We start from the raw sequence: 10,639 nt of genomic DNA, 5'->3' as shown, positions 1-10,639 counted from the left end.
TAACATCGGGCGGATAAATGTTTGCAGCACAATACTTAGTAGGTTTGATATTGCACCAACCTAATTGATAAAATGCTGACTTTTTTTTTTTTTTTTTAAATGTGCATCTCATATGTTGTGAGATTTTTGGTAAGAGTTTTAAAATGTATACACTTTCATTAATCTTTATTGCAATCACTGTGTGTTTTAGCATTTTGATGAGAAATATTATTGAAGTGTCAGAGTATACTTAACAAATAGATAACAAAAATCTTGCACAATCTCATACCAATATAATGTCACGTTCACACACTGATCTAATCTGATTATAATCAGCGTGTGAGGCACAATGACACATAATGAAATACGACATATACTGTATATTGGGTCTATTTTGTAAGGGTGGATTCCTGCAGTGGTTCAGGCTGCAAGACTGGCGAATGACTAAAGAAACGTTATTAGCAAGATGGTAGAAGACTGCACATTTCTTGTCTATTCCACCCACTGCCACTTATACCAACGAAGGAAATAAGTGCAGTTACAATAGCTTAATAAATATGTTGGAGAGTGTTGCTATAGAGAGTGACGATATTGTATTGCAATATGTAGCACTTCAAAGTCAATACCAAATCAAAACTATAGTTAGCACATTAGTTGTAATTGAAAAGGTGTAATGACAAAATATGGTTATGGTTACACTTAAAATAGTTACAAAATAGATGTATGAGATGATGATAACTTAGAGAGAGAGAGAGAGAGAGAGAGAGAGAGAGAGAGAGAGAGAGACCCAATAAAGGGACCCATGGAAGAAGAGAACCAGAGCACCAAAGAGACAGATCAACAGTTTCAATCTTCTTTTATCCTTTCCTGACCATGTGACTAAAACCCAGATGTGAGACATTCAAACTGACCAATCAGATAATTACACTTCCCCCACTGTACTAAAGGTGTGACAATTCATCAACTCCCAAAGTAGGGGAGAGCAGGGGCGAAAGTACCATTTTTCAGAAAAACATAATTTGAAAAGATGTTTTAGACAGAGATATATTTTTGCTGTGGTCAGTCACTCACAAGTGTGGTCTATCAATACCAGGTGGTATTTTGTAAAAATGTAGAAGGACTTCAGTATAATTTCACTTTGAACTTAAGACTGCTCATGTTACTTTCGACCCCGTCAGTTGGGTCAAAAGTAACACAACAATATACAAGCTAGATTTTTTGTGTTACTCTTGTTTGTTTTTTTGTTTTTGTTTTTATTAGCCTAAATATACCTGAGTATATGATCTTGTTAACATGTAACTGCAAACATATTTTGGCCTTTATATTTGCAAAAAATTGTTAATTTACATTTTAATTTTAAATTTCAGTTTCATCAATGTTTCAAATAACCCAACAGTACAAACTTGAATTGTTTAGAATTTATTTTTTTATTGGCAATGTCAATATAAAATGTGTTTTCAACATGAACAATATAAAAATTTAATTAAATTACCATAATATAAATGCTCAACATAATGTAACAATAGTCATGTTTCCATCAAGCTGTTTTTATGCATACATTTAAAATCTGCATAAAAACATCAGGATGGAAACCTTGCAAATTCATAGGTGGAGGTGGAAAAGATATAAGGTATGGCTAAAACCTAAATGTGACTAAGGTAAATGGAAACAGATTGAGTGAAAAAAAATAGTGACACAGAAATCAGCTGATTTAAATGTGAACGCCCTCTCATAAACATCTGGCTGAATCAGACCTCTATCTGTCTTACTGACCCTCACTCTTGCCATATTCTGTTGGTATAATATGACATACCGGTAAACATGTTTTAATAAATGCTGCAATACAGAGAAAGTCACCACATTAGCAGCGCGACAAAAGAAACACTTTTTTCACTATAGCGGGACAAAAGTAACGAGTTTTACTTTTGTCCCGACAGGAACTCCTGACATTTAAACCCGATTTACTTTTATACTGAAAAACTCTGACAAGACAAACTTCAGGATGTGTTACAGCACTTAATAACATGTAGATTGATCATTACTGTGTGACATGAAACGAAAAACACAACTTGTAATTAGAAAAAAAGTACCGCTTCAGTAATTTACTTATCGAACTCGAAAACTGCTTACCGGACCTAACCGCGGGAAACTATGACGAATTCACGTGATATTTGTCAGCTCCATCAAGGGTTGCATATACTAAACGTGCTGTCATAGCTTGAAATGCAAATATAGTCAGGGCTCTGAGAAAATCGCTTTTTTACTTTCGTCCCGCGTTACTTTCGCCCCGGTTCTCCCCTACAAACATGTTGGCCTACAGGCCTAGATCACTATCAGAAACCTCTGTGCCTTTTGGAACTGCAAATGGTCCTTGTGGTGGAAAGAAGGGGTGGAAACAGTAAAGCAAATATCTTTGTTCATTTAAAATATCTTGGATTATTTTCAATCCTACAATGCTTTAATGTCAAGTTACTGAAAACACAAACAAAACATAAAAACACATTTTTTACATTCTCTGACTGGATCTCTGATCATCACAAACACCAGAAACACAGACTCTGGACTCAATAAACATCAACCGCAGAATCAGAAAGAGCTTCATAATAGTGTTTCCTATTGAGTTCACAGTGATGACGCTGTTCTCCAAAAACACACCAGATGAAGCCATTTATCAGTTCAATTAATATCGTTCAACTGATAATCAATGCAGAAAAGTGTAAATTTCAAAGCATTCACCTTTTGACCTTTACTCAAGCCAACTAGCTGTTCAACTCAGATATTTATTTAATACATACTTATATTGGATGGTGGAGGGGATTCCTGGCTATAATAAGATGATGTTCTAGTATGCATAAGACTTGAATACTGTATATTATCATCCATTGTGTACATCTCAGATGCACTATTTTCACTTGCTGGACAATAAATAGGTGAAACAGACGCACATTGAAGGAGGGACCCGAGCCATAGAGAGCAGAAGTTATGAGGTGGGCTCTTTTGACAGATAAACAAGCACGAGACCACCCTATTGTTCCAGACGTAAGGTCTTTTTTTGGGCACAAGATGGAGCGCTGCAGTGGGAATAACAGTTTAACCCCTGCTGTTAAATTTAAGCAGCATAGTCACTAAGGGGGACAAGTCCCCCCAATAATTAGAAATGGACAAATTGTCCTCCCAATATTTTAAATTTAAATGTTGTTAGGATGAGAAAAAGTTTTAAAAGTAAAATTTTTAGTCTGGTCTGCCTCAGCGGTCTAACAGCGCTCATCAATGTGAAAATGGTTGAGATGAAAATGTCTCTCCCCTGTGAAAGCCTCCTTCCCTTCCCTCTACTTCTCCACGTGACAGAGTCACCACATGGATATGCGGAAGCGATAAATAATTCTGCACAATAAATATTTAAGGCCAGACAAGTAGTTTGTTGAGGGTTGGTTTGCAAAGAAAGATACATGCCTGCGCACATATACAGTATATTCAAACGCGCATACCTACTGAACACGTGATGCACACGTGTCTGTGTTTGCCCAGAGGTTGCGTAGATATGCGCAGAGATAGCGAATAATCGTTTGCACCTTTAATTCGAACCTATTTTCGGGAGTGCGTTCTTGAGACACCAGACACTGTTTTGTGCGAATGAGCGGGCCGGAGCGCATTAAGGTTTTTTTTTTAGAACGGTGTCGTGTCAGCGGCAGATGCGGCCATACACCGTTTCAATTGAAACAGGCCCCACCCTCCAAAGGGGGCCCCAACAGACCAGCAAAATCCGATTAATTTTCTCCGCAGGATATTGATTTTTAGTCATAATGTCTAAACCATCCAAGGTAGATTGACCACGAGGCTACGAGGTTGTGAAACGAATGTTTCTGCTCCTATAAAAGCCACAAGGTATGAAATCGACCTTGTTATTTGCGATCTTCTGGAGAAATACTACACTACCCACAATTCTAAGCAAAACACTGACATCTCTGATTGGTCGAACTCGCGCCGCGGTTACCATGGCGACGTTTACTGCCCCCGCGAACGGCTTAAGCAATCTGAACTGAAGTATATATTTTTCTGCTCTATTAGTTATTGAAACGGGCCCCCAGATGCTTAAGGCCGCCGCTGGTGAGGGACTCAAACACAGCTATATTGTGGTCAATGAAACAAAATGCATTTGATTATAATTAACATGACAATGTGTTCAAAATTAAAGTAGCATAAATTCACGTTTGTTTTTACGCATCTGTCAGTGTGAGGCGTCGTTGCCATAACGCGTTGCGGTTGCGTCACTTGCGTGCGTCGTGCTTCGGACTTGACTGAAGGGGACGCCGGAGCCTCTACACTGTTCATTTATACTTCTGCGTCGGGCTCACGCCGTAGCTACGTCGTAGGCTGTGTGTAGCGCGCGTACCCTTCGGAGTACCCTGACGTGCACCTCTCCAAAAATGTAACAACGGGTCAACTCTACGCGGACGCAAGCGCTGTGATTGGTCTGCTAGGACCGCTCCCTCGGGTTTCACATGCTCCCTCTGCAAGTGTAATTGCGCGTCAACGCGGACAACGACGCAGAAGTATAAATGAAAACCAACGCGTTGCCTACAGCGTAGAGGCTCCGGCGTAGGTCCGACGCAGAAGTATAAATAGGACTTAGGCTGATTTATACTTCTGCGTCGGACCTACGACGGAGCCTCTACGCTGTAGGCAACGCGTTGGTTTTCATTTATACTTCTGCGTCGTTGTCCGCGTTGACGCGCAATTACACATGCAGAGGCTGTCTACAGAGACTTTTTACAGTGTGTTCAGGGGAGAGGCAGCTAGCGGATAGTGAGGAGATGTTTGCTGTATGTAAAAAAAAAAAAAAAAAAAAAAAAAAATGGTTTCATTAGAAATAAAAGTGAATCATTCTAAATTTGCAAATAAATTAAATAAAAATAAATGTTTGTTTGTTATTTGCCAAAAGCCTATGAATCATAAATTGTGACCAACCAACACTACAAAATTAAACTGCCCCACCAAGTTTTCAAAACCCGCGGGTTTCCAACCCTAATAAAACACACTTACTGTAAACACTCTTAAGGGTTAGAAAGCTACATGCTACATTTTTATCAGGGTTGGAGTGAAACTCTGCAAGACTGAAGTTATTCAGGCATATTTCTTTAATCAAAATCTTCATATGGCAACATGTAGAAAAAAAAATCACAGCACTATTGAATATTTTGTATGGCTTGTGTTTCTTCTCCAGGTGTTGGTGTTGGATCAGATGAAGTGTCAGTGATGGAGGGAGATTCAGTCACTTTATACACTGGTTTTAAAACAAACCAACACGAAGTTATTAAATGGTATTTTAATTACACTCGTATTGCTCAAATCAATGGAGATCTCAGTGATATCTGCACAGATGTTCAGTGTAATGAGAGATTCAGAGACAGACTGAAGCTGGATCATCAGACTGGATCTCTGACCATCACAAACACCAGAAACACAGACTCTGGAGAATATAAACTGAATATCACCAGCAGTAACAACAGCAGTGACAAGATCTTCAATGTTTCTGTTCATGGTGAGTAGTTAATGAATGTTTAAATGCAGTTTAAATATGTTTAAACACATTAAGTGTTTATTGATTCTTTTACATTGATATTAAGAGTTTTTTTCTTTGCCTGTATTAATTCACATACAGTATACAGATAATCTTTGCAAACTTGCAGCATAAGTGCAGTTTATAGAATTATCTCACTTTACACACAAGAACGACAACTAAAGATCTATGATGATAAATATATTAGCGTTCACAGGAAGCTTCAGTTAAGTTTAAATATAACCATGCGTTCTCTGGCCAACTTCTATTATTATTTGCTTAAATGAGGATTTGATATTGTTACGTCCCCTGCAGTTATTAAGGGGTATGGGGAATAACATTAACTGTCAGAGTTTGACTTCAGCTAACAAACAACACAAAACGGCACCAGCCGTAACAGATATAAAGTAAGAATGTAAAATGAGTTTAAAAGCACAAACTTCCTTTTCAAAAAGAAAGTCAAGAAAGGGCTTGTGCAATCGCATCCATGATCACAGTTCTTTCATGTTGTGGAGGGTTTGTTGTCATTGTTTTTATCAGCAAAATATCCTCCAGCATCTGTTGGTTTGTGTTTCAGATGTTCCTGCTGCTGAACTATATGAAGTGAAGGAGGGAGAATCTGTTACTTTAAATTCTGGTGTAATAAAAAACCCAAATGATTCAATGACGAGGCATTTTAATGATACTCATATAGCTCGGATCAATGGAGATCAGAGTAAGATCTGTACAGATGTTCAGTGTAAAGAGAGATTCAGAGACAGAATGAAGCTGGATCATCAGACTGGATCTCTGACCATCACAAACATCACAAACACAGACTCTGGAGAATATAAACTACAGATTATCAACAACAACAGCAGAAGTGTGAAGATATTCAATCTAACTGTCACTGGTGAGAATATATTCAGCCATTAAATGCATTTTCCTTTGAGGAATTTAAATAATGTTTGAATATTTTTAAATAAACCCAATAACTGTTGGGCACTGGACTGTTTAAAAAAGGGAGCTTTGACTCCATAACACTTTGACTAATGTTATTAACATGAAAAATGCCTAATATCAAAATATTTACTCCTGTGAACAGTGGTTCCTGTTGATCTCTCGGTACTTTCAAGCTGTTTTAACAGCTGTTGCTGAAACAGATGGTGCCATTTATCAGTTAAATCATTATCATACAGTATTGTTAAATACCTGATGTATTATCATTCACTCTCTAGGAATAATGAATATCTGTCTTTAGCTGTTCCAGGTTCAGGTCTGTCTTCAGGAGCTGTAGCAGGAATAGTTGCTGGTGTTCTGCTGGTGTTTGCTGCTGTAACTGCTGCAGTGATTTACTATCATCACCGCATGAGCCATGCAGCAGTACCACATAGAGTAAGTATTACATACAGCTGATTTAACAAGAAATAAGAGATTTACAGTGCAAAAATGCCTTCAAAAGAACAGTGGTATGAATATATTTTAATATTATTATAATTCTGTGTGTAGCATAAATGTACTCTAAAAAGTTATATTTTTTAACAGTACAGAAGCAGATATTCACCAGTGAAACAACAAAACAATCAATAACTCCCAAATAAACAAAATGCGCTTTTTTCAACTTTATTCAAAACACCAATACAACAGTTTAAGCATATTAGATGTCATATTGAAATCATAATACTTCAGGTTTAAATTACTGTACAAAACATGTGATGCATCTTATGACAGTGTTTTGACACAATATTTAGGAAATTTAAACCTCTGAACAAACAACAGGAAAAAAAACTAAATTCAGTCTGTAGTGTGTTTGTGTTTGTTGTGCATCTGAATCATCAATCCTTCTCATCACTTTAGCCTTCTGTGAATCTGTGTTTTCTTACAGGAGGGGGATGATAACAATAGCTTACCACCTGATCTGAATGACATTCCTTTGAGGATGACACATACTTCAGATTCAGGCTCAGGCTGCCAGTAAAACAGTGCAACATAATGCATCCTTTTAATACTTTCATTGAAAGGGACACTGAAGAGAATTAGGAAATGGTTAAAGTTCCTAATTTATACCTCTCCGATCCAGTTTGCTCATTCCAGCATGTCCCACCTGCCAAATTACGCCTATGGTGCTATAGACACGCATTTAGTGTGACCGGGTTGCGTCTCCAGATGGAGTATTTCAGGAATCCATTTTTCCATAAAGTTAACCACAGCCAGACCCTCTGTCTTCTGGAAGGCCGATGATCCTCAAATTACGACGTCGCCCTCTGTTTCCTGATCATCTAATCGCTCGGTTTGGGAAGCGATCGTCTTTTCAGTCTGTATAGCTCGACTCTCAGTCCCAGTAGCCCAGTAACCAGAAGTAAAGAGGATCAGCTGAAACTCTCGTCGCTCACAGAGTAACTGTGTCACGATTCTATGATTTCAGCAGTCCGTACCAATACCAGTCAAATTTCACCTATTACATACCAATTTAAATATCACATCCAAAAAGGATTTGTTAGAATTATAAAAAAAAAAAAAAGATTTAAAGTAGGCTACCTTTGTTTTGAAAATCCAGCTTTTAATTTTGTCAATATGTCTATGGTGTTTTTAATATGCTTTAAGAAAAAAACGTGTAAATTCAAAAGTCAACAACACCATTGCTGAGTATTTTCTCCTTAAAACTGCAGTGAACCAAAGAGTCTCAAAAACACGGTTTGAAATCGCTGGTGTTTCTGACGTCACAAACTACCTTGTAACCAATCAGATCAACGCTCCGGCGGGCTTTAGCATATCATTAACAGCAAACTAGCAGGGAAGCCTCGAGAGATGACAGGTTATCCCAGTATATTTTTCTGATGATTGAAAAAATCGGATAGATTTAGCAATATAGCGGGTGTATGATTTATATCATGATGTTATGATGAACTATATGCCGTTCTCCACTGAGTTGTTCAAAGCGTTTGTACGGATACTGAGGCAGCTTTCTGACTCTGAGATGCGAACGGGAACATGGTTTGTGTAGCATTAGTAACACATTATTAGCTGTTTGATAACATAGTCAAGCAAAAGGCTAATCATATAAATTACCCATGTGTCCGACGTAGAGAGCGATATCATCGTGCAGCGTTTACCTCAGTAAGTTGGCAGAGAGAATCTGTGAGCTGGTGTAAATGAGTGAGTGGAGGCGGGGCTATTTGCATATGTTTTTTTACAATTACCTCAAGGTGGGCATTATTACAGCAATAGTAACACACAAATGTTTGTATACTTGATAAAAGAATGTAATTAAAGTATAGTGAAGGGGGTGGATTGGAATCCACTGCTGCTTCAATGTATATGTAATGAGTGATTATAATCAAGGTATTAATCAATATTTTTCCTTCTAAATATCAAATGAGTTGAATGACTTCTCTGGAGATTTTACTTTATTGAAGTTACCAGTGTGATTACTGAAATGTTCTTTTCATGTATTCTTTAATGTCAGTATTTGATATCTGAATGCAGTAACAGTGCTTGCTTGTTTAGCCCAGCTTCCAGAAATTAAATAAGGACTTGTTTTGTGTTTGAGAAAGGTCTTCAACATGTTAAAACACATAGGGGTCATTGAAGTCTATAGTTTAAGGGACCATTTCTTTGTTAAAGCCTTACTTTCCATTTAGACTAAAGTGTCCTATCCTGAGAGATTAGAACTTGTTATCTTGATGTTTTGAGACGAGACTCCTGTTTATAGTTAGAGCCTGGCCAAATCCAACCTTGGAAAAGCTGTGTGTCGGTGTGTGTGTTAGTCTTCTTGGTTACAGGTTAAGGAACCACTGGCATTGTTGGAGATTGACTGAGTTGATGTTCGTGACATGCAGACGCCCAGCAACCCAAATCTGCGACCTGGAAGGTCACGACGTGCCTAACTTCAGGGTCCGAGTGTCAGCGGCATAATCTATGGAGATGTGCTTCAGTCTATCTGTATATGTGTGGAAAATGACTGTTTATCTATTTCTTAGCCAATGAGAATCATTCTGCCTGTAAGCAATGACGTAGCTTAGACCTTGGAAATGGTATAACTGCTGTGATCTTTGTAACTGTAAGTGGGGCGGCCTACGAACTCCTGTGTGAGTCTTGAAGCTGAACTTCTGCTGATGAAACTGCAAACTATATTCAGTAAAACTTTTCTTCTATTTTTTATAATTCTGACTCCGGGTCTTCTTTCAAACATCTGGTCCTTGGGTCCTAAACTGTTAACCCCAAACAATAGTAAGTCTTTATTTGGTAGAAATATAGACTTGTTCGTTGAAATGTGCAACGTTCAGTTTTCCTATACCTGAAGTTGTGAAAATAATGTGACATTTTATGAGGTGCTGTTTTATTGTGTTAAGATTGACTAGTGTGATTGTTTTTTATTTAAATATTGTATTTTGTGTTTGTCTTGTCTTTTATCACTATTATAACTGTTTTGAGACGATTGCCTTCACTTAAATACTCTGTTCAGTCTAGCATTTAGCATTAGACTTACAGTTTTTCTTGGTTCTTTCTTCCCAGCTAACAATTTTTGGTTCCCATAACGTTAGTTTTTGGTACCCAGAACATTCTCAGAATGTTAGTTTATGGTTCCCAGAACGTTATTTTTTATGGTAACCACCCAGCAACGTTCTGGGAACGTTATTTTATTGTTACATAAAAATAAAACCAAAAAAGAACGTTCCCCAATGTAAGTATTTGGTTCCCAAAAAAATAACCAAAAAATAACATTAGGGGAACGTTCTGTGTTAACTGGGTTTTGGCAGCATTCTTGTCCCCAATTTGGGATTTTGTTTTTTTGTTTTTTTGCTGGTGCTCATTGTAAATATGTAAATAGAATCAATAGAGGATGTTTTTACTTTCTGAAACAAGGAAATGAACTTGAAAATCTTTGCATGTTTATGTGATAAATTTTATCATTCATAATGGCTGGAATCTGTACGTCTCTAAAATATTTTTGTTGATAATACTGATATATAATATAAGATAATATTGAATCATTGCGTTATAAATGATTTCAACACTGATGCTACTTTATAGCAACTTTATAATGATTGTTGTTACGTCTTGTAATGTCATGATCGATGGGCGGATGAGTTTGTTTTACTGTCTGTTCTCTCCCTCTCT

General features: G+C 37.4%; 1 protein-coding gene and 1 long non-coding RNA gene across 2 annotated transcripts in view; both read left to right on the top strand.

The window, feature by feature from the left end:
* LOC308701967 overlaps nt 1-10,639 on the top strand; it is a 756,660-nt gene that overhangs the window by 170,992 nt on the left and 575,029 nt on the right. The window lies entirely within an intron of this gene.
* LOC308701565 (uncharacterized protein) overlaps nt 1-10,639 on the top strand; it is a gene marked incomplete at its 3' end in the record, with an annotated part of 61,170 nt that overhangs the window by 49,421 nt on the left and 1,110 nt on the right. Inside the window, exon 4 of the mRNA XM_081383921.1 lies at nt 6,780-6,913. Within this exon, the coding sequence (XP_081240047.1) occupies nt 6,780-6,913 (134 nt within the window). The remainder of the gene's footprint in view (nt 1-6,779; nt 6,914-10,639) is intronic.

This window comes from Scardinius erythrophthalmus (assembly GCF_964197995.2).
Source record: "Scardinius erythrophthalmus genome assembly, chromosome: 14".
NCBI lineage: Eukaryota > Metazoa > Chordata > Actinopteri > Cypriniformes > Leuciscidae > Scardinius > Scardinius erythrophthalmus.
Note: the sequence above shows the minus strand (reverse complement) of the source record. Positions and strands in the feature narration are given on the sequence as shown.